Source organism: Sceloporus occidentalis, unplaced genomic scaffold (assembly GCF_023333645.1).
Source record: "Sceloporus occidentalis isolate IW3139 unplaced genomic scaffold, rSceOcc1.0.p SCAF_3, whole genome shotgun sequence".
Classification (NCBI taxonomy): domain Eukaryota; kingdom Metazoa; phylum Chordata; class Lepidosauria; order Squamata; family Phrynosomatidae; genus Sceloporus; species Sceloporus occidentalis.
In genome coordinates this window covers 161,717,106-161,741,897 of record NW_028316983.1, presented here as the reverse complement: position 1 = coordinate 161,741,897, position 24,792 = coordinate 161,717,106, and the positions used below count along the sequence as shown (strand labels likewise).

At 40.1% G+C, this 24,792-nt stretch overlaps 1 protein-coding gene across 1 annotated transcript in view; it reads left to right on the top strand.

The window, feature by feature from the left end:
* Positions 1-24,792, top strand: part of F13A1 (coagulation factor XIII A chain) — a 110,136-nt gene that overhangs the window by 44,073 nt on the left and 41,271 nt on the right. The window contains exons 6-8 of the mRNA XM_089516681.1: positions 7,922-8,029; positions 12,212-12,386; positions 22,667-22,805. Coding sequence (XP_089372807.1) covers positions 7,922-8,029; positions 12,212-12,386; positions 22,667-22,805 — 422 coding nt within the window. The remainder of the gene's footprint in view (positions 1-7,921; positions 8,030-12,211; positions 12,387-22,666; positions 22,806-24,792) is intronic.

Genomic DNA, 24,792 nt, shown 5'->3' with positions numbered 1-24,792 from the left:
AACATAGCTTCATAAACAGTGTGCTTGGCAAGTGCTTGTAGCTTTCTATCCAGCAGCAAAGTGGTTCCAGATGCATTTCTTGATAAGATAGGGATTTTATTAACCCATTTGTCAAAAGAAAGATGAGCTCCTCTTCAGTGCTAGAGTTTTGTATCAGCAGTACCTCCATTTTGTCTAGATTCAATTTCAGCTTGTTTAAGCTCATCCATTCAGTGTTAGTTTCAAGAACAGAGAAAACTATAGCCTCAAGAAATGAGAAAGCTGGTCTTAAATGCTTAGTGAGTAAAATATAGAACTCAAGGGAAACAGTATTGGCTTATTTATGATACCCATCAGCAAAGCTCTGGATGATTTCTGTCAAGAGCTTCCTTTAGATTATAGATGTTAAGCAGCATAAATGATAAAAGAATAAATCCAAGCCTTGTGGAACCTCATACATCAACAGCCAGAGAGCTGAGTGGTCATTGCCAATGATGACCAAGAGTTCATTTTAAGAGAAAATGAACCACTTGACAGTTAGATATTACATCCCTGCAACCTGGTAAAACCAGGTTAACAAAATTAACTGAACCACTATATTAAAAAGACACCAAAATGCCTCCAAAGTATTGTGCTGGAAAATTTGACTGTCATATATCAGATCCAGATCATTTATGAAAATTGCCAAAGCTGGAAAACCATTTAGTCCTGGCCAGAGGTATGCCTGTCATGGCCTAAGAAAGGATGTAATTGTTTAGCTATCATGTAATTGTTTAGCCACATTTCATCAAGTTTATTCAAAGGAAAGATTTGAAATAGGGCTAATAGTGCTTAAGTTATCACTAACTCATAGAGAAGACCCCCTATAATTTGCAGCTTGAGGTAAAAAAGCAAAATGGGGCTCACATGCCAAGGACAGAACCTGTCCAGGTTGGTAACTGAGGGTTTGTCTGCACTGGCCAGGATAGTCCAGGGCCAGCCTGGCCCCGTTACCTCACCCTCTGTTCTGAGCCATGGCAGTTGTCTACACAAGTGTCCCATTGGGCCACCTGGCACATTTGCCGCTGCTGTGGGTCACTTACGTCTGAGGTCAGAATGAGGTGCCCAGTGATGGTCACATGATGCTGGCAGATGTGCCCACTGGGACACCGGTGCAGACAACTGCCACAGAATAGAAATTGGGGGCTCTGGAACAATAGGTAAGGTTTTTAAGCTCCATGTTAATGTTGTTATACCCCAGTTCCAGTGTGGAGCAAGCCAGATATCATCTGGACTGTCTGCACCAAAATTTGGGTTTGGGCTATGTTTTGTCTGAACAGGATGATGCCAGAAATGGGCCTTTTGGCTACAGTCTTATTTTAGCTGTAGTGATGAGGTAGCATCCTCCAGTGCATCTATGAGCAGGATGCTGGTTTAGGGGGTGTGCAGTAGGTTACTTTAGGAGATTCAGGGGGAACTGTAGTGCAGGGTAGATGTTGCTACACCACAAGTATAATCAAAACTGCTTCACTATTCCTAACTGCAGGACCACTGCATCCTTTAACAAGGGGACACAACGTTGTCTAAATTAGTCAACAGGCATTTAAGCTGCACACATTGGGCATTTAACTAGCTAAAATGTGTATTTTAGACATATGATAGCTTTTGCAAATGCAAGTACTCATGTCAGAGTTCTTGAAGGATTATGATACTTTTGGTCTAAACACACCTCAAGGCCATCACAAACAATCCAAACATTGTTTTATGGTCCAATTCTTCTTAAAAGTGTCTTCATAATAAATATAACAGGAATAAGTTTATGAATGAGCAGGGACAAAGCTAGGATTTTAGGAAGGGGGGGCAGACTAAGTGCCACCATTATAATGGGGCTTGAGTGCGGCGGTGCAGCAGCACACACCATTCATTTTTCTAATGGAAGGGGGGTCCGGACCCCAAGAACCCCCCCTTGGCTACGTCCCTGGAATGAGTGATCAAAACTAAGCTGTTAGTGCAACAAGATTAATGCATTCTAAGCCACAAGTAGTAATAAATGGGGTGCAAAATCCACTTTGGATTGACTTAACTTGTATAATTGATGTGATGAAGACAATGCTAAGAAATCTGATTTTGACAGCAATCAGAGTGGTCAAGCTAAGATCAGACTGATTCAACCAACAGCTGCAAGAAAAACATCTTGCATCTGATGCAGGAGATCCTTTATTATGAAAAGCCTGTTACCTTTTAAAGTTCTGTGAGACCATAACTTGGGAAAGTTAATTTTTGAATTGCAGCGCTCAGAAACCTCAGCCACTGTGGTCACTGGTTGTTTTATTTGAAGGACTTTGCAACCTTTTGTCCAAAAAAGTACCTGTTTCAAGCTTTGTGTGGGTCCAATTGCTTTTGCTGCAAAGGGTAATTGAGGTAACTTCTACTGGACTTAATATAGATCATCTTTTTGAAAGAGTCGTTTCTAATAACCTGTTCTCAGACCATGATTGTATATACAAAAACACCAGTAAAGATTTGCTGGCCAATCCCTTGAATAAACATTCATTTTTTAAAAGATCGCATTGCTTCTAGAAGCATCTCCTTTGGAGAGGTGATGATCTTGACTATGAACTCAGGTTCACATTATAGGATTATACCTCATTATTTAGTAATGAGCTTCTGTTCAGCTCCAAAAGAAAGGGAAAAAGTAATGCAATTATAGATAACAGAGCCAAGGAGATGAATTATGATAAATGCACCATGTCCAGTCTGGATGCAATTGCATTAAATAGTTCAGCATCATGTTGGTATGTTAACTAATCTGTGACATGATCAGCTTGATTGTTGCTATTTTGGACCAGTTAGCAATTTTAAAGAAACAGACACAAACTTGAATCCACCATGAAAAGCTTTGAATATTGTTATGGTCCAGCTTTGCAATAGAAATATAATTGTCTCATTTGTTTACCACCCTTAGAGAGGGTCATAATTGAATTCATGTGCCTTTGCCACTGTCTTTGCAATTGTTTTCAAAGTACCATTTTTGGTTGCCATGCAATTTCTTCTGAACAAATTGGACTGTACCACAGGGCAGGCTCCTTCATAATGAATTCTGCTCTATTTAGGCACTTCTGCCCCCTATTTATTCCCGTCCTTGTTGCCATTGGATCCCAGAATTCTAAGTCCTTTATTAGAGTTCATTTTCAAAGAAGGCATTTTCAGGCTACTTGCTGTTGCTCATCTCCCTTTACAAGACTTGCTAGACACAAGCCCACCATTAATCAGCAGGGACTGTGACAGTTGACAAACTAACTCTCTTCAGAGTGACAGAAGAGAACAAGGAATAGATTTAATTTGAGACAGGGCTCTCTAGTGTTGTCCCATACAATATATTTCTAATGCCCAAGCTCAGTGCAGGAGCATGTGATGGCACTTGACAATTGTAGATAAAACTATCATTTAAATTCAAAATGGTGGTGGGTGCTTTCCTAATGCAAAATTTCAGATTACATAAAAGGGAATGCATATGCTGGGTTAATATATTTTACTTCTCACAATGATGCTTCTTTGGGGATACATGTTTCAGCAAGAAGACCTGTAAATTAAGCCCTTGTTTACTCCCAGTGACCAATCTCAAAGCAAAACATGCAAAGTATAAGATGCGACATTTGAAGACCATCATGTGGTATTGACATTTTTCAGCACTTGAAAGGTGTGGCTAATGTATCATCTCATTTAACGCAAAGATGCACTGGTAATAGGGGCTAAGGATTAGGCACAGGCCTCTTTTAACAAGAGAAGCACCCTTCTGCTGGAAGAACCTTCTTCTGGTTGATTTCAGGGATGTGCCAGCAGAACTATTTTCTGGTGGTGGTTGGGGTAGATGGGAGCTGGGTTATACCAGTCCCAGACATACTGCATACTGGTAGTAAGTTAGGCCTAAGGAAGTGCACTCATAAATAACTGCCAGCATTGGTTGTAAGGGCTTTGGATTCATCTGGCCGAGTGGCAACTCAGCTTGGCTATCTTCGCTCATTAGGATTGTGCTCTTAAGATGTACTGACCATTACTTGGAATTTGTTGAATATCTGTAAACATGCAAGATATTCACTAGATTCTAAATTAGCCTGGGTCTGATATGCAGCTGACCTACACAATCTGGACCACTGTCAACCAACCTTACCTCCATCTCCACTGCACCAGGCCTGTCCTTTCATGCACCAGGTTTTTCCTAGATGAACATGTTCCCATTTATTTTTGTTAGTTATATTTGTTTTTGTTTGTTTGCTTGTGTGTTTCTGAAGCGCCCTGAAGCCTCAAGCACAAGGTCATGTGGTGGTACATTTTTATCATAATTATTTTACATATCATTCCCCCAATATACATCTTTCCTTACATGATCTCTACTGTTGCCTGTGATCTGTAAATTGGGTTCCAATCTACCATGTACCTACATCACAGAAGGAGTAACATATTTAAAAAGGTCCAGATTCATTCCTTTTGGTTGCTTTTTGGAGAAGGTGTAATGTAAAACTTGGAAATATTACTTTTTTGAATTACAACTGACAGACCCCCCCCCCCCCCCCCAGCAACATGGCAATGGGCTTTGGGTTGTTGACATTTTTATTTAAAGCTTGTATGGCTGCTACTGCAATTTTCTGGGTTTGTAGTTTAATGATGAACAAAGTTGTTAATGTTTACTTTATTGTAAATATGTGGTTTATATTAATGTTATAAGCTGTCTTGGATGTCATAGAGGAAGAATATTAATGACTAAGGATATTTATAATTAGGAACACATTTAAACATTTCACCAAACTATAGTTTAGTGCAGTGAGTCCCAAACTTTGGTCCTCTAGAGCAGCATTTACACTGCAGAATTAATATAGTTTGACACAATTTTAACTATCATGGCTCAATGATATGGAATTCTGGAAATTGGAGTTTAGTGAGATATTTAGCCTTCCTTTTCAGAGAGGTCTGGTACCACAGCAAATTGCAAACCCCAGGATTCCATAGGATGGAGTCATGACAGTTAAAATGGTGTCACGATTAACATCAGCAATAGTTTAGAATTGCGCTAACGCATTAAACTGTCTTTAAATGGAACTAAAATATCTCATTGAAACAGGCATGGTTCCCCACCTACATCTCTTTAAGTGAAGGATCGAGGGTCCTTGCCACTTGTCAATTAGTTCTGGATTCTGTTTGGAGTCACCTTTGTCAACCTTTGATCACCCAATTTATGATAATGGTTAAACCAGACAGACCAGATTAACATCAACAAGCATTTCACTTAAATATTTTCAAGTCTTGGAATTCCAGGATATTTACATAGGAATGAACAGACTGTTTTGATTGACTTAAACTATTTATTATAAGTATTCATTGATACACACACACACACACACACACACACACACACACACACTATGCATTCTCTTCAGGGAGACTCAAATAGCATTGTGTGGACACTTCAACTTAGTTAGAGTCCACAACTTCATAAGTAAGGCATTATTCCATTTCAGTTAAATCACATCACATCATATTCATCAGGACATTCATAGAGACTTTGGCCCTATATAGACTGGCCTGAAAGGCCGGCATGGAGGCAGAGTCAGGGCATAGCGTCCTCAAGATGCACACCTGAGTCCACCCCCCCCCCCAGGACACCCTGATGCCATGCACCATGCACATGGCATCATGGTGTGCCTCCAGCTTTTTGCAGCTCCTTTTTGCGCCCTCGAAAGGCTGGATTGAAGCCATGGCATGAGGTTGCCATGACCCCAATCTGGCTAGGAAAGGGGCGGCCTGTCAAGCCCCTTAATCTTTCTATTCAGCTCTTGAACAGACTTGGCAATAACTAATACATGTAAGAACATCAGCCTTCTAACATGTAACATTCTCCTTGTATCATTATAATTAGTTTCTCCCTAATCGCAGTTTTCCATAGGGTCTGCTAAGTGATTATACAGTACAGACTTACATGTATATAAGTATATGTACAGGCTTTTATATATCCACAATCTTGTTCCTTATTACATTCTAAGCCATTTTACACTTATCTATGACAATCTCATTTGTTTGAGAAATTTTACACACATTTTGTAACACAAACCTTCAAGGGTTCAATCTTAAGCACATCTTAACTGCATTATTCATACGTAAGTCTGTATCTCCTAGCTTTGCCAGAATCAGTATTTTTGGGTGGCATGTCAGGGCTTTCCTCAGGAAAGCCACACTGTTGCCTTCTCTTACTATATTGGAGGCATGCTTAAACAAACTAATTTGTGGTTCTGACTTAGCTCTTTCATTCTCCCTTAACATCCATGCTGGGCATTGCTTAGCTAATTAGAGGTTTAGATCTTACCTTTTTGTTTGGTATACTAGAGTCTAGTGTACATCCCTGTTTTATAATACACCCTATTAACCGTTGTCAGGTGTCTCTAATGTACTACCTTGCAGGGTGACCTGAGATCATTCTTTGGTTTCTATTTACATTCTTTAAAAGAACATCTAGCATTCTTCCCAGACTTGAAATCTAAACAAACATTTCCTTTTCTTTTATTACAAGACAGGAAATGAGCAGACGGTATCATGAATCTTAGGCTCTATATTCTACCACCTATACATTTCCCTCAGGTTACATGCCCTTTTTAAATCATATGTTAACATTTTAATGGTATATGTTCATCTGGTCTGTAACAGCCTTGCAGCTGGGCCATAGAAAGAGGGTGGAAGGAGGAGAGGGACCAAATATGCTAGAAATTCCCTGCAGCTTATTCTTATCATGCTAACTATGGGGGCTCGACAGATGCAAGACTCCATGCCGCCCGTCTTTCTCCCTCACCGGTGCCTCAGCAGCTGCACCATGCAGCACCGACACACTGTCAAAAATAAGCTTCCTAGAGCAGCTTCTTTTTCGCAGCGCCACAAAAAAGAAAGGGTGCTGCTACAACTCCACTTACTGTCTGCGATGTGCGGATGCTGTACGTAGACCAGAGGCCAGCATGATGGCACCAGTGCCGCGTGCTAGGGTTTGGGAGTGTGTGGTTGCTGCATGCTCCCAAATCTTAGTTTCGGCCCGGTTATGGCACTTCCCGCCCGTCTCTACGAGGCCTATGGTTTTAGCATGATGCAGACACATGCTGTAGTCTGGTGGCTCCAATGTATGCAAGATGGTGAATCCCTCAGGGGTCTAGCCCTAACCTAACCCAGACTTTAAAAGAACCATCCAAGGTGATGGACTTATTTGGGGGATAGGATTTTGCATTCTAGATAACTCCTTTAAAGTTTGGACTAAAACCCAGAGCAGATTTGTTGCATCTCTGACATGAAAGCTTTTCCACAAATAAATCTTTTCAAAGTTTGGTGGTGTGAAAGATTTATCACTGAACATGATGGGTACACTCACCTTACTATCACCTGTGGTGGACACTTATGACAAGTTTTTGTAGTGCTTCAAAAACTTGTAACATCATTGCCACTGGAGATGAGAGCTGGAAGAAAGGAATGAATGTATTCATCACAGACAGCAAGCCATTTTCAATCCCTCTCTAAGCACAGCAGGTATGTGGACAACATGTGGCCCTTCTGCTATAGTTGGACTAGAGCTCCCATCAGCTATAGCTGGCATAATTCATGCTGAGAGATCATGGGAGTTGTAATCAAAAATATCTAAGAGCCAACCTGAAGTATAATCAAAATTCCTGTTTTATCCTGTGAAGTGTGCAAAGATGTATAAATTGTCATCTCAAACAAATTTTATTTAGAAACTGACTGTTTTGTTTTCTACAGTGACACAACTAATGCTACAAGGTGATAATTAATATACAGTACTATCTGCATTTCTTGTATGGAGCTGAAACATTGCTACAGTTTTCACTTTTGAGGCAAAGAACGCTCGCTTTTTGTTTGCTCTCCAGAATGAACAGTGAATCCATTCTCTGTTGCTTGTTTTTCATCCTCTATTTAGTTTGAAGAGGGTATTTTGGATGCTTGCCTCTACCTGATGGACAGAGCACAACTGGACCTCTCCGGCCGAGGGAATCCACTGAAAATCAGCCGTGTGGGCGCTGCAGTGGTAGGCAATAAATATGTCCTGGGTACAGTATGTGTGTCTTGACATATCCCTCATATATTACAAAGTTTATTCCACCTAGGTGTATGCTAAATGTGTTTTTTCTTATATAGGTCCAAAACACACTGTAGAAATAATCTAGTTTGAGACCATTTTAACTGCCCTGGCTCAGTGCTAGGGAATTGTAGTTTATTGTGGCACCAGAGCTCTCTGACAGAGAAGGCTAAATGTCTCACAAAACTGCACTTCCCAGAATTTCCTAGCATTGAGCCAGAGCAGTTAAAGCAATCTCAGACTGGATTATTTCTGCAGTATGTTTGGGACCTAAGCTTATGTATCAGTTATAAAGCACCAGACCTGGTTCTACAGTTCAGTAGGGTGAGCTGCCCCCAGGCAAAAAATTTCGGAGGACCATTGAAAAGGATCTGACTGATAAATATTCATCTTATTTTTAACACCTCAGGGACAAAATACCTTGGGCTATCTCTTTATGCAAGGTGCTTTAGAGTCCACAAAACATTTATTCTTTCAACAGCTATCCAAGGCAGTGTACCAAACTTCTAATTTTGCCCACATCCGAATCAAGGCTGAGAAATCAATAATTTGCAGTGGTGGATGGGGGCATCCCTGTGAGTGGAGCAGTACATCTCTTCTTGGTTTAAGCCTATCTAAGCTGCTGAACCTTTTCTAGGGGACCAGATTGAAAACCTCTGGTAGCTTTTTCAAAGTTTGGGCTAAATTCCAGAATGGTTTCATCATGCTACTGATATGGGAACCACCAGCAACTGCTGCTGATTTGGTCAAGGTTGCCCAGTGCAATGCCAGCTTTCCCAACGTTAGGACTCCATGCATCTGATCACAGTGGTTGTATTTTCTGATAGAAACTGTCTGCGGTGCGAAATAATTAAAAACAAGAGCTATTTTACATAGGACCTTACCACACAGGGCACAGAAGTAGGGTCAGTTCGCATTGGTCGATGTGTATTCGCATTATAATGCATCGTTCATTCACACTCGCGCTCTCTGAATACGCTTTGCCGATTTGTATTTGCGTCATATCGCATCGTTCATTCACACCTGGGCGGCCTTCCGCATCGAGGTTTTGCGAATTGGCCAATGCGTTCGGAACCCAGCTGTGAATACGCATTGGCCAAAGCATATTCACATTATATCGCATTGGTCAATACGTATTCTGAGCTCACAGGTGTGGAACACCAATGCAATATAACGCAAATACGCATCGACCAATGCGAACTGACCCTACTTCCGCGCTCAAAAAATCCCTGTGTGGTAAGGTCCATAGCCCATGTCAAACTAGTCTGTCAGCTCAGCCTCATTTGAAAGAACCCAGCCTGAAAACACTATGAACTATATTGAAGCTTCTCTCTGGGCCATACTAGCCATGCCACTAAATATACTATTTTAAAAAGTCTGTCTTGCTCTGCTGCATTCAACCTTTCCTTGCCTCCCAAACTGCAACCTATGCTCAAAAATCATACTTTTCCCTGCTGCAACTAGGCTTTAAAAAGTTGCCATGAAAGGAGGCTTTATAAAACTGAGTAGAGGTGGGAAAGGGTGCATGGCTGTGATTTGTTTTGTAAAGAATTCATTATTTGGACAGTAGCAGTCTCATATGGTTCTAATGATAAGAACTAGCAGCTTGGTTCAATATACTTTAACAACACTAAAAACATATGTTTTGCATATGTCTACAATGTACTCAGGAATGATTCCATAACTCTTTAGATTATCTGATATAAAATCTTCATACTGCATATTTTTGTTTATAAAATTACTCCTCTTTTCTTGGATTGAAAAATAAAAGACTGTTTATGTTTGATGCAAGAATATGTGAGTGCTTTCCACTTTGGGATATAGTTCTGCCCATCACTGGCATGTGGCCCTGACCTGCTTGCCTGGAATTATTTCAGCCCTCAGGCCAAAAAAACTTCTCCACATCTGGTTTATAGGGTTGTTTTAAGAGATACCACTAAATTATGCATGTGAAGCACTTTAGGTACTTGGAAGTGCTATAGAAATATTAAGCATTATTATAATACTTCATAAGGGAAAATGTAGAGGATTTAATATTTTAACTTGAAGATCTTTTAATGATTATGTAGTGAAGGCTGGATAAGGTATCATTCTACAGACATTCTTTCGTTCTCTCTGGTGCATCCACACTGCAGAAATAATCCAGTTTGACACTCCTTTAACTGCCATGGCCCAGTGCTGTGGAATTCTGGGGACTGTACTTTGTTGTGGTGCCAGAGCTCTCTGACAGAGAAGGCTAAATGTTTCACAAAACTATAATGCCCCAAATTCCATAACATTGAGCCACGACAGTTAAAATGGTGTCAAACTAGGTTATTTCTGCAGTCAGGATTCAGCCTATGTTTGCCAGTGAAGAGCTATAGGGTAGGGTTTTCTTTTTTTTTACTTGTCTGCAACATGTAAATATAAATTCTACTGCCTGATACATCAAGTGCCTTTTTATGTTGTGGCATATTTTTGACAAGAGCTAAGGGTCTCACCCTGAAACTCCTTTGGGTCTCCTGCTGCATCTCATTCAGTCCCAGGGTTCACAGGAAGTCGATTTTCTAATTAGAAACCAGTAGTTAATCCAGCCAAAAAGCTTTCCAATGAGAGCTGTGATTTATTTGGCCAGAATGTAGCAGTTTGGTGTTAACATAATTAGAAGGTACAGAGCAACAGAACTTTTCTACCCAGCCTCCACTGATTTGCTTCAAATTGCTGGGAGGAAATGTATTGCTCCCTAATAGCGATCCATTTAGTCATTAGTCAGCAAAACTCTTACTTCATACAGCCTTACCTCGAGCAAACTTAGACAAGAAAAATCTTTCTTATTTTCTTGACGAGCTAATCACAGTGGGCCTACTCTCCCCCCAATACACCACTTATTCCGGAGAAACGATGCTAAAACAAGTGGAATTGCAAGGATGTAAAAGTGGAATAAATCCCCGAAGTTAGATGTCCAAGTTTTGTTGCAAAAATAGGCCAAATTTTCTCTCTAGGACATTTTAATTATGCAGTAAATAATGGTAGTTTGGGGCTGGACTGTGTGAACATTTTGATGTGATGGGGAATCCATGAAGAACTGAAACTTTGGGTATATAGCACACTATTGGAATGCCTTAATGCTTTCTCTGAAGATGCCAGCCACAGATGCTGGCGAAACGTCAGGAAGAAACTCTTCTAGAACATGGCCACATAGCCCGAAACACCCACAAAAAACTATGCCTTAATGCTTGTTGGGACTTTAGAGTCTTGTACTGTAATCTAAATTTTGGAAGAACAAATGGAATTTAATATCTGCTGCTAGCAGGCATTTACACATTGGTTTTGTCCACATGTGACACCATCCATGTTGTATAATAGCCATAGTTTGTTACTTTAACCACAAATCATCCTCCAGACAAGAAAGGAAACCATATTTTGATTTCTGTTTCTAGCCTGTTCTACCTCCACAGCCCACATTTTTTCTCCTGTTTCAGGATAGGAACCTGAAAAACAAGTCAGGAACAATCCATAAATTCAAATGTCACAGCAAGCCGTGGTTTAAACAAGCTTGAGTTTAGAAACCAACATTTTCTTCCTTCTTTTAAAGTTACGCATATTTATTATATATAGTGTTTAACATACTCCTCACAGAACTAAAGTTCCTAGGATTCACTGAAGGCTTCGATAGGCCTTCAGAAGCCAATTAGGCTAAAATTAAGCAAAATATTTTGTTGGTGACAATTTTTACTCTAGGGTTTTCATATCTCAAGTTTTACCATAAAAATAACACACCCTTCTGTCTTGGAGTCATAAGGTTTTTAAGCAGAACTTGACATATGTTTTAATCTTGATTTTTTTTTCTCAGACTCTGTTATGAAAAGAAATATCTGCCATCTTGTTTCATCCATTGGTTCAGTTTCACATGAAAGCCATCGCAGACTTATGTTGAGTATATATCCTGTGTGTACAGTAAACATTTCCTTCAAGGCTCTTTACTGTTACTAAGAGGCAAATATCCCCTTCTTTCAGCGGCAGAGTGATGAAGCAATAAGGCTAACATTTCTGCTGGCAGTTGATGAAACTTGAGTTCTTATATGTACATATATATTCTGTGTTTATGATTATAAATATCAGCAGTGCCTTTATAATGTATTTTTCCTTTAGATTAATTCCAAAGATGACGAAGGTGTGATCGTTGGGTCATGGGACAATATTTATGATTATGGAGTCGCACCATCAGCTTGGACTGGCAGTGTAGACATCCTGCTGGAATACCATAGTTCTAGAGAACCAGTGCGATATGGACAATGCTGGGTCTTTGCTGGAGTGTTCAATACATGTAAGTGTGAGAGCCAATGTGCAATAAACAACTGAATTCTGTTATTTTAGAATATTTTAGTATTCTTTCATTTTAGATTGAATCAAAGGACCTTACTGTACCACTTAAATAAAATGGTTTAATTCCTCTGAACTGAAGTCTAATTCGGACTGCAGCCAGGTCCTATCGCAAAGATTTTGCTGCTGAAGCTGCTGGGCGAGTCCAGCCTGGTTGCAGCCTGGATCCCAAGCGTGCTTTGGGAGCCTCATTTCAAAACCGGGAGCTTTCCAACAAAAATGGCCACTGAGGTGCACTGGGAACCTGAGCTGCAACTGGGCTGGGCTCACCTGGTGGCTTTGGTGGCAAAATCCTTGTGATAAGACCCAGCAGCAGTCCGAATTAGACTTCAGTTCAGAAGAGGTAAGCCAGGTTATTTAAGCGGTGCTTATATAGCAATATATAAACCAAACATAAAAGATTTTATTTTATTTGAGATTATTCCTCTCAGAATTTCATATACATTATTATCACCAAAACTGCCATCTTAATGCACACCAAGGATAGAACTGGACAAAATAAAGAAAGGAGCAGTTATGCTTCTTTGCTTTCAGTCTACCACAGTAACCTGTACAAAAACCCAACATGGATAACACAGAATTTTGGTGCATCAGGGTTTTTTTTTACCACTGGAAGTGGCAGAAGCAGAATGGGAGCAATATATGCTACAACATTATAAAATCACACATTGGCCAGCATCCTGTTAGTGCCACACAAAGGTGTAAATTGATCTTATGCCTGCATATGTCTGTTTTGGGTTTATGAGGAGGTTGGTATTTCCTTCATCCCTCCACACTGTCTAACCACCCCCCTCCCCAGACCTATCTTAGGGGCTATACAAACCAGGCTCTGTGTCGCACCTGGAAGTGCTGAATTGGGGCCCACATTAACCGGACACTCAGTCTGTGGCCTGAATCCGGTGTTTTTCCAGGGCAAAGAGAAGCAGCAAAATGCCACCCCTCTTTGGCCCAGAAAAAGGGGTGTCCATGCAGCTTCGTGCCCCCGGACACCCCGACAGCCATGAGGAGAAAGGGGTGGCCCCTTTCTGCTCTGGATTGTTCCTGTGGCCGTGTGGCTGCCGTGGGAATGATACACGAAATGCAGCACTTATGATGTCTCTTCCCGGCGCAGGCGTATGGACGTTGCATGGTGGCAGCATCATCATGGAGGCACCCATGTGGATGGGATGCCGCATGACTAGGGTTCCGAAGCATGTGGTTGCTGTGCGCTCCGGAACCCTAGTATTGGTGCTGGCACGACGTTTCGTGCCCATCTGTCTCGGGCCTTAGAGTAATTGCAGCCTATTCTGTGCCGAGTGAGAGTAGTAGAGGATAGATGTGTCTGGCTGTGTTCCTATGGGCAAATGTAAAATGATTCTATCATCAGCTGAGACATCTAAAAGACCCCAGTAGACCTCAGTGGACGATGTAAGCATATCACTTCTGGCAACAAGGACAGCGACACTTCTCAGATTCCTCACCACTCTCACCAGACCCATAGACCTGAGTCTATGAAAGCTCATGCTACCAACTTCTTTCTTTCAGTTAGTCTCAAAGGTGTTACAAGAACTTTGCATACAAAGTTATATTATGTTCTTATTTTCATTTGTCATATACAGGACAGAGCACTGAAGTTCATATTTCTTTTTGCACTAAGTGACTTTAAGCAAGCATTCTCTCCCAGACTTAGCCCCCTGTTTAACAGTGGAATAATAATACAATCCTTTCTCACAAAGTAGTAGTGCTACAAGATTCATTTTCATATTGATTTTCCAGACTAGTACTAATAATATTTCTAATATTACTAATATGACTAGTAATATGAATGGTATAACTTTGTTGACTCTGAAATGAGCTCTGAGTATGTTCCTGAATCTCTCAGACTGACACTCCAGTTATCCCTTACAATAAAGATAGGGCACTCCAGATGTTGAAACTGCAACTCCTATCAGCCTTACCCAGCATTCCCAAAGGTGAAGGATCATGGGAGTTGTAGGTCAACAACATTGATGGTCACATGTTCCCCATGCCTTCCTTACAAGGAGCAATTTTCATTGCTCCCCTGTATTCTGTTCATAAAAAATATTGCGATGCTGAAATGCAGTGGTTGGGATGTGGGAGATGTTTGTTTCTGTTGTTTCAAAGTGACTTGGCCAAGAGATAAATATCCAAGACATAGCTTGTTTTTGAAAATCAAGATGTTGGAATGTACAGCTCTGTTTAGACACATATCACTTCATGTGGAAGAGAATCAAGATAACAAACACCTGGTTTATATCCCAGTTGGCAGAACTCCAGTGCAACCTATCTTCCACTTTATATTCATGCCAATATTCTTACACATTGCCAGCTATTAAAACATGTCTGCTTCTTAACTAATCTGTCTTTCCTTTCAGTCATATATAAACACATATTAATAGTGTATTAAGGCACAGTTGCAGAAATAAGGAAAATGTTGTATACCTTCATACCCTCCAACTGTCCTGATTTGGCAGGGACAGTACCAATTAATCCTCTGTCCTCTCAATTTTTCAGCTGCTTTTAAAATGTACAAGTTTCCCTCTCCTCTCACTTCTTTCCTTTATACTCAGCATGATTTAATTGTCACAAACTAATTTCAAAATTTAAAAGTAGTTTGCATCTAGTTAACTCAGCAGAGGAAAGAGAAGAGAAGGGGTGGCATCTTGCCCTTCCCAGAAGAAGCAGACAAAAGCATGCTGCTGCATCCTATCCTTGCCTGCTTTGTTCTTTCTCATTACTAACTTTTGTCATCTTGACCCTACTCTGATGCTGCTTGGCCACATGTGCCTGATTTTTCATCAGTGAAATATGGGAAGATTTACCTCACACGCACAAAGCATCAAGCTACAGTAATGTTATTCTCAAAATAAAAGAAGGATCAGTCACTTAAATCAGTTAGAGTGGCTTGGTCATATCCACAACTAAGACATGACAGAATAAATGTACCTAAATGCTGCAAGGATTTGTTAAAGTAAGGGTCTAATCATGTACTGAAGTATCATAGCTTGTCTACAAAGAAATTAACATATTATCTTGTGGACTCTGTACTATTAAAGCAATCATGCTTGGCTTGCTTCCTCCAGTAATACTGCTATATGAAAAGAAACAGGAAAAGGAGAAACAAATTATTCTGCTATCCAGAAGGTGGGGAGATTAAGACAGTCTACCAGTTTGTTGCCCTCCAATTGTTTTTAGACTACAACTCCCAAATTATTCACAATGTTCTGGGGCTGATGGGAGTTGTAGGCAAAAACAGCTGAACGGCCCCTGGCTGGGCAAAGATGCTATAGAGCAGTGATGGTCAACCTTTTACAGACCGAGTGCTGAAACTGCAACCCAGACTCCACTTATTTTTTGCAAAGTGCCACATCCCTCTGGCTTTCTAGTAAGAAACTCTGGCAAACTCTATGCTAGGGTGACAGCATGTGTGCCCACAGAGAGGGCTCTGATTGCCACCTCTGACACGTGTGCCATAGGTTTGCCATCACTGATATAGAGCATAGTCATATTTTCTGTCCCCCAAAAACCAGGAACTGCAGGAAGCAGTTCTTTTAAAATAAAAACAATAACTGAATCCATGCTTGCTACTTCATCCATGCAAATATATGAGATATCATGCTTCTTCAACTGTTGAGAATCTAAGGGAAGAGGCAGAAAGTTGAAAGTGAACAAAGGAAAAGGTGGTAACTTGGAGACACAATGAGAGGTCCTAGTTTTCACCCTTAGTTGCAAGTTGTCAACACCAAGAAAAGTCAGCACAACTGGGAACTTTATATCAGCCAGTGGTGCAAGACTGGCCATTTGGTGCCATTGGACTTTTGAGATCAGGAGGCTTGTTGGCATGCTGTAGAATTTCCACCTGACATTATTAATTTTGAGCAGAAGTTGCATTATTTATTTATTTATTTATTTAGGTATTTATATCCCGCCCTTCAGCCCTAATGGCTCTCAGGGTGGCTTACAATTATTATTTTTAATCGGACAGTTCCCTGCCCTCAGGCTTACAATCTAAAAGACACGAAACAAAAGGAGAAGGAAATGGTGGAGGGAAAAGGGATGAGGTCCAGTGGTTCTTCTCTCCTTCTGAGGCCTGGACCAAGGCAGATGGATTGGAGGGAGGGCTCTTCCTTCTTCCAGGCTAGTCCTGATGGAGATGGACCTGCCTGGTGAACTCCCTCTCAGGCCGGCGAATGGCAGTTATGGAGGGCGGAGTCTCCTTCCTCTCAGGCCGGTGGATGGCAGTCATGGAGGGCGGAGTCTCCTTCCTCTCAGGCTGGCCCTGATGGAGCTGGACCTGCCTGGTGAACCCCCTCTCAGGCCGGCGGATGGCAGTTATGGAGGGCGGAGTCTCTGCATAGGATACAGAGAATCTTTCAGGACACTTCTCAGTTAAATGCCAGCAGTACCTGAGAATGAAGACCACTTGATTCCTGCATAGTATTTGTATATCAAGAATGTAAATAATCATATACAATGCTATTCCCCACCCCCCAAAAATCTCTGTGAAACCTTTAAGATAGACAAGGGGAAACTTTTGCCTTTAGTCGTAATCTGCCCTGTGGGTGCACTGAATTGGGCCTGTAGAGTGGTAGATAGAGTCCCTCCTTTTTGCACACTTTTCCTAAGCTTCTTTAAACAAGAAGGAACCATTCAACATTTAAAATCATGTGACCTACACATTAATGAATAACAATTCAATTTCAACTAAACTCTAGGGAACGTCTCCACAGCCTCCCAATAAAATCCATATCCAATGGCAATCACATTAATCTTTGAAAACACACATTTGGTGTTTAATATGTGCATATCTTACACCAATTACACCCAGTTTTAATTTTCAGCCATTTGGGCTTTTTACACTTTATGGTTGCAACACTTTAGCTTTCCAAGGTTACCATATTGAATATTTGGGGACAGTCATCTGTTAAAAATGCTAAAACATTCTGAAAAAGAAGGCGCAAAGTCATTAATCTTGAAATAGTCAGCCAAATTATTTCCAATGAGTTTTGATGGCTCATGTGCTGGAAGTCTGGGAGAACATTCGAATTAAGCTTAATCAATAGCTGCATATAGTATTGGATGCATCCAGGTAATTTGTCATGAGACAATTAAAATGAATGTGTGATGTTACTTGTCTGCATAAAATACCGTAGCCACCTCCAGGCTCCACTATATTGATGACTGAAGAATGGTCAAGAAACTTAGTAGACACTTTAAGGGGTCTTTGTGTGGTTTCTGGTATTCTATTATACAAACTATTGTACTGCCTTCCTGTGTAGAAGCCAATGTCATTGTAGATACATGGCTACAAATTTGCCCATATATCAGTCCAGATATATATTTTATGCTACAACATACTTCCGTCCTTGTTGTTATGTGCCTTTGTGTTGATTCTGGGTGCATCCACACTGCAGAAATAATCCAGTTTGACTCCACTTTAACTGTCATGGCTCAATGCTGTGGAATTCTGAAATTTGTAGTTTTGTGAGACATTTAGCCTTCTCTGTCAGAGTTGTTCTACAACAAACTACAAATACCAGATTTCCATAGCATTGAACCATGACCGTTATAATGGTGTTAAACTGGATTATTTTTGCCATGTGGATGCAACCTAAGATGTATGACAATGCTAGCTAAAGGTTTTCTTGCCAAGATTTCATACTTACAATGAAGGTGTGGTGTGATGGGATGGGTATTGATGAGTATGAAGAAAATGTGAAAGTGGGACTAAAATTTAGTAAGGATAGTTAACATTACCTTGTTTCATATCTCAAGAGACAAATGCAATGGCTAAATTGTCAGTCTGTCAGTCTCATTATCTGTTCATTCATCCATCTAGATATGAAAAGCAATATTTAATGAAGGTGAAACTGATGATTTGGTATCTAACTGACTACTCCCATATCTCAGGGGGAGAATGTATTCACTTTGTACGATAAATGCCTGACATCTCCCAATAACAGGGCTGCAGAGGCAAAGCTTTGAGGAAACCTTTCTCTGTAACTTTTAAGCAATGGTACCTGGTGGTTTCTATATCAACGGGATGATGAACCAGTTCTGGGTTTTAGCCTGAATTTAAGATATTGAACTCTATGCCCAAATAGGACTTTGAATAGCTCCTTTATTCAGATTAAAACTTAAACCGAATTCATTGCCCTGGTGACGTGGCAGTTATCGGCCTCCACTGCCCCCCAGTCATAGACAGTTATGCTGCTAGAGCTCTGTTAAATAGAGATTCCAGGTGTTAATCCTGGGAAGTTGCACATACTTTGGAGCATTCTACAGTCAGATATCAGCATAATAATGCTAAGCAAGGATTAACTGAAACAAGCCTGGGTTAGACTAAGAGACTGAAGGTTCTTTGCCAACTTTCAGCTAAATATCTGTTTGGAGGTTCCTCTCATCACCTTCTGCTCACTTGGGCTCCCAGCTTTGGGCTGTAACATTCACAATGGCATATGCAAACAGACTGAGTTAACATCAACATTTCACTTAAGAACTCTTAAATGTGGGATATGGGGGGAATGGGTGGGCTCCCTGTTATTCTTTGAAGCCATTTTATTAAATACAGTCATAGATATATACATATACATGCCCCCCAGGGAAGAACAGAGACTTTTGGGTGTCTAGGCATATTACAGTGGGCCCTTCCTATACATGGGGGATCTGTTCCAGATCCCCTTGTGTATAGGAAAAACCACCTATGCTGGAATCCTATGGATTCCTATGGCAGCATGCTCCCATGCATGGCGGTGCATGCGAACCTATGGCACCTGTGCCATTTTGCCTGCTGGGGCTTGCCATCCGCATGAGCTCAAGTACGCAGATGGCAAGCCCACATATGGCGCAGGCAGACTGTACATGCATCAAATTATATTGAAGATAAGATATACTTTCAGAAGGGCTGAATCCTTATATATTTTACTTTTTCTTAGGAGGTATCTCTATACTTAACACATAGAGAAACCTACATTTAATATCTTAAACATAACATCTGTGGATGAAACACATAGACATCCAAGGAAGATAATGATCCATTGTAAGTATAGTGGGGAATAAATTCTTATTGTAGCCCGTGTCTTACCAGCATTATCTGGGTTTTTGTCAGCTAAGAAGAACAAAGTTGTCATACACAGCTATGTAAATATATTGGAGGCTGACACTCACAGTAAGCCTGAACTCTGTCTTTCCTGAGCTGTTTTATAATGTCCTCAGCATCTATCCATCCAATCAGATCAAATAAATTTACTAGGCTCCACTAACATAAACAATGTTATTCCAGCCAGTCAGATCAGAGATCTTCCTGATCTTTACCCTGTGATGTAACACTTGGTAGCCAGGGGTTGGTGGCTGTCTTCTGACACATTGCACCAGCCATCTGAAACTAGTAATCCTCTGTAGTTGGGTTCATTGCAAGTGAATCATTTCTTTATGTTCTCTTTCAAGCCATTTCTCCCTTTATAATTTTGTTTCTCCCTTTATCATTTTGTCCGTCAGTGCCTATGTCTTTGGTAATACACAAACACTCTTGCTTTACAGGAATTTATTCAGATTTCAGGGGCTTAGATTTTGCAAAATATAACCCAAATTAGCATTCAGCCTGTAGGATAGGAGCCATCTACCACCAGTGCTTCCCAGTCACAGACAAATGTTTGCCACTGGAGTCCTCTTAACAGGAGATGCCAAGTGCCAGGTGTTAATTCTAGCAGGCTGCACAGACTTTGGAGGTTTCCACAGCCAATATCAGCAACCAATACTAAACAAGGATGAATGGCCCGAGTCTCTCTCAAAGGCATCCCTGTGTGATCTCTAAATGGGAAGATACTTGGCAAAGAGAAAGCCAGCATGTAGTGGTTTGAGTGTTGGACTACAGCTCTAGGAGAGCAGGGTTCAAATCTCCCCTTGGCGGTGCAAACCTACTGGGTGACCTTAGGAAATTTACAATCTCTCAGCCATAGAGGAAGGCAATGGCAAACCTACTCTGAACAGATCTTGCCAAGAAAAACCTTAGGGCCACCATAAGTCAGAAATGGTTTGAAGGCACTCACCAACAATGACAAACTAGGCAAAGAACCTTTAATGAGGATCTTACTTGTTTAGCAGTTTCATACAGTAACAGGGCAACCTTCAGGTGCCTTATTCACAGGTCATGGAGAATTTAAAAGGTCAAGCATCGCATTGACTCATGCCCAGAAAATAACTAGGAGCCAATGAAGTATTTTCAGCACTATAAGCATACCAGCCAGCCCTTGACTACAGCCTAAATTACGTAGGGTGATGTGATTTGCCTCAGGCTCTTAGTTAAGATACTCTGCCAATTTCCATACTTTTCCTTAAAACCTAATAATTACACCATTTTAGTGCCAGCTTCTTTCCTCGTTAAAAGTCAAATAAATATATAAATAACTCTACCAAATGAAATAATCTAGGCTGGAAAAGGGAACTGCATTATTCTGGAGGAGTAGATTGAACAATATAACTTATTTTAATGTATGCTGTATTAGACAAATCAGATTGCATAGATATATCATTCAGTCTATTTTTATATTGCAATTTTTCCATCACTAATACAATGCTACTGAAATATGGCAGGGGGAATCCATTCATTAAGCGCAAGCATTCTGTCCTCTAAATCCAAAAGAATTTTTCCTCCTTGGTTCCCATGCTCTGCAGTTGTTGTTGCTGTTGTTGTTGTTTTACTTTTTTTGGGATGAGTCCAAAAGGCAAAAATGTGGGAATTAAAAAAAAATTAGCCAACAATTAAGAGTATATTATGTATATATCTATTTCAAGAAGTAAGGTGCTTTTTTCCCTATGGAGAAAACAGGGTAGGAACCAGAGAAATAGGTTGGGGGGGAAATGCAGATAGACAAAGGTCTCATAGAGGATGGCAGCATCTCTAGTTAAAATAGGCAACTAGCAGGTAATGGAAAACACCTCTGTCTGAGCTTCTAGAGCCACAGCCAGTCAAGATAGACAATACAAAACTGCTAGGCCTAAATATCCCTAAGGCCCCTAATCCTGTCTGATCTTGGAAGCTAAGCAGGATCAGCCCTGGCTATTACTTGGATGGGAGACCACCAATGAATACCAGGTGCTGTAGGTTATACTTCAGAGGAAGCAAAATCCTATGAAATTCATGGGCTCACCATAAGTCAATAGGTGACTTGAAGGCACATACATACACACAGTATATAAGAGCTGTAGTCAGAGCAGCTTCAGACTAGTAAAGACATAAAAAGTGGCTCCAGACTAAAGGCACCATTTAGCCCTTGGAAAATTTAAGAATTACAACAGCTTATTTGTCCCATTATCTTCCAGAATTTGGAAATATTATTAAGTATCTAATTAACCTTTCATCTGTTGAGATTTAGTTGACACTAGAAAACATACCCAACAGTAGCTGTGTTGGCCATGTAGCAAAGTACAATAACATCCAAAATCCACAAAACAGTGATACCTTTATTGGGACAACCAATACATTTCTGTAGAAATTCAATTCTCTCTGCCTAACAAAGGAGCTTGTAGCTTCAGAAAAGATGGGGGCAACTTGGATCTCAAGAGGAGCATCTCTTTTTGTCTTGCAAATGGAGCTTAAAATTTTATTTTTTGGATTATCCACATGGCCAGAAGGAGGAGGAGCCTGCCTGCAATATCACCTGAACTGAGAATAACCACGTCTTGACAAAATGCAGGCTTGTGACTAACATCGTCATATATTTTTTTCACCTTTGATTTTTAACACTTTTGCCGGATGGAGAAGCCAGTGAAGCTTCGAAAGCTTGCAACATGTATTTTGTGCATTTTGTGTCCCAGTAAAGGTATAACTGGTTTGTGAATTTTGGATGTCATTGTACTTTGCTTGCCACTGTTATTGTTATATGTGTGAAAGTGTCAATTGTCTGATTAACTTTTTTAATATGATGAGTTGGAAGTGATTTCTCTGGCTAAATTCTGATTAATGAATTTCCAATAAAGCATGCAATATTCTGATCATCAGTTCTCCAAGTATGTTTCTCAACTTTTCTATAAAATAAATGAATAAATGAAAATCAATAACCCTAGTCTTGTCAGAATTTATTGATAGCTTGGCCTTCCCAGAATAATCTGACAGGGTAGCCAGCATACATTTCCTCTTGGGTAATGTATCTTCTCGCCATTCAAATGTTGCCATATTGGCTTGAACCAAAAAAAAAAATTAGCTCCTTTCCGCTTCTCTTACAGTTTTGAGATGCCTTGGGATTCCTGCAAGAGTTATCACTAACTTTTCCTCAGCCCATGACAATGATGCCAATTTGCAGATGGATGTCTTTGTGGATGAAAATGGGAAGGTGGATTCCAGACTCACAAAAGACTCAATCTGGTAAGTTTTCTCCAAGTTTTCTAGAGAAATCCAGGTTAGCTTCACATTTTTAACTTTAATGGCAACTTCCCCATACTCTGGGGGAGGACTTAGAATACTAGGCCAAATTAGCAATATGTAAGTCACTTGGTACCCACAGATTCCGTATAATGGTAAAACTGAGTATCACTTTTTGTCTTTCTGTCTGTCTATGGCAGTCATAACTCCTTGGGACATTGTGCTAGACACCTCAAAAAATCTGATACCATTTTTGGCTATCACCTAAGTAGGAGCAGCTAATTTCAAGTCACGATTCCAAAGGATGGGTGCTTCTTAGAAACAAAAGGAGGAGTTTTCCATAATTCATTAGATAATAATTCTTCTAAAAGTCTAGAAAGCACTTTTCTCAGAAGTGTTGCTGCTAAGATTCCCAAAGAAGGAAAAACAAGAGGGGGTTTAGTTTAGGCCAAGTAAGTAAGATGCTGGTGATTTTTTTCCTTAAAGAAAACAGCAAAACTAATTCATCATTTTTATATATATATATATATATATATATATATATATATATATATATATTGATGAGTAATATTGGACCCTGATTAGTTTTGCTATTTTCTTTAAATATATTGGGGCCTCTCCTTTCTCTTCCCACTGAGCCTCACATCACTCACACCTTTTCTTCAGCTTTTTAAAGGGATGCAGGCAAATGCCACAGACTGTTTCTGCCAAAAGGCAGATGTGTCACCTGGTGCGGTCCGTGCCCCACACTGCACCTCCCCACACGTCTTAGTGACGTCCCTGCATAGGGCCCATAAGCCACATTTTGGCTCTTCATGCTCTGCCATAGTCAATAGATTTGCTTTTGCTCCTTCAGTATGTATATTTAACATTTTCATATCTGTCTCATCGCATAGAGTCATTCATTTCTTAGTATTTCTTCTAAGCCTATTCCAAAATTAAATAGAGCTTTGCAGATCTATTCTGGTGAAGAGTAAGTTCCACAGTGGTTTAAATCTTGTTCTCTCTCTTTCTGCTTCCTTTGAGGGGCTTGATTACTTTTTGAAATTCCCCTTTAATCTCCTCACTTCATGATGTATTTATTGCTACACGATGCACATAACCTTTTGGGGCATACATTAATTTAACCTATGGTTCTTTCCATTTCTCTTCTGTGTCCTTTCTCTCTGCTCCCTTTCTACTGTTCAGTGGAAACCTTACCTCTAAATTGTTTTGCATTATAATCTTTGTAGGATTTTAATACAGACTTCTGTAATATTCTTATGTGTGTGTGTTTTGTTTTTTAAATTTAGGAATACCTCTGGCTGTAGAAATTATTAGGGTGGGTTGTAAGGAAGGGACAAAGTCTTAGGGTGTTGAAAAAGATGATTTTATTCTTGGAACTAGCTGAATGCATTTTAGCCTGGTAATATTAAAAGGCCTTATTCAGAGGTCAATAAAAGATTTAAAAAAGGAAAAGGGACAATGCATAAACAATATATATAAACAGGAGAGGTTACAAATGTGCAATGTCCATTTTGTATACATCTGTCTTGCATCAAGATGCATGTAAAATGTCTTAATTTAAAAAACACCTATTAACCCAAACAAACTTAGAAGTACAAAATATTGCTTACAGTGCAACTTTAAAACCAACTACAGGGATTCCAAAAACAGTGTTTCCAGAGTGTATGCCCAGCAACTGATAATTTAAGAAGTAGGATGGCTGCTTTACTATACATAATGGTAGGGACAGTACTGGTTCACAGAAAACAGTACAATAACACCTAAAATCTACAAAATCCCTTTATCAGACTAACCAAAATGCACAAAATATGTGATGCAAGCTTTCAAAGCTCCACTGGCCTCTTCATCAGGCAAAGGTGTTAAAAATCAAACAAGATAAAGGGAAAAAATATGATGTTGGAGTCATAGGCCTACATTTTGTCAATATGCTGTTAATAGTTGCTCTTAGTTAAGCTGGTACATACCCATGTAGGCAGAGGCCATT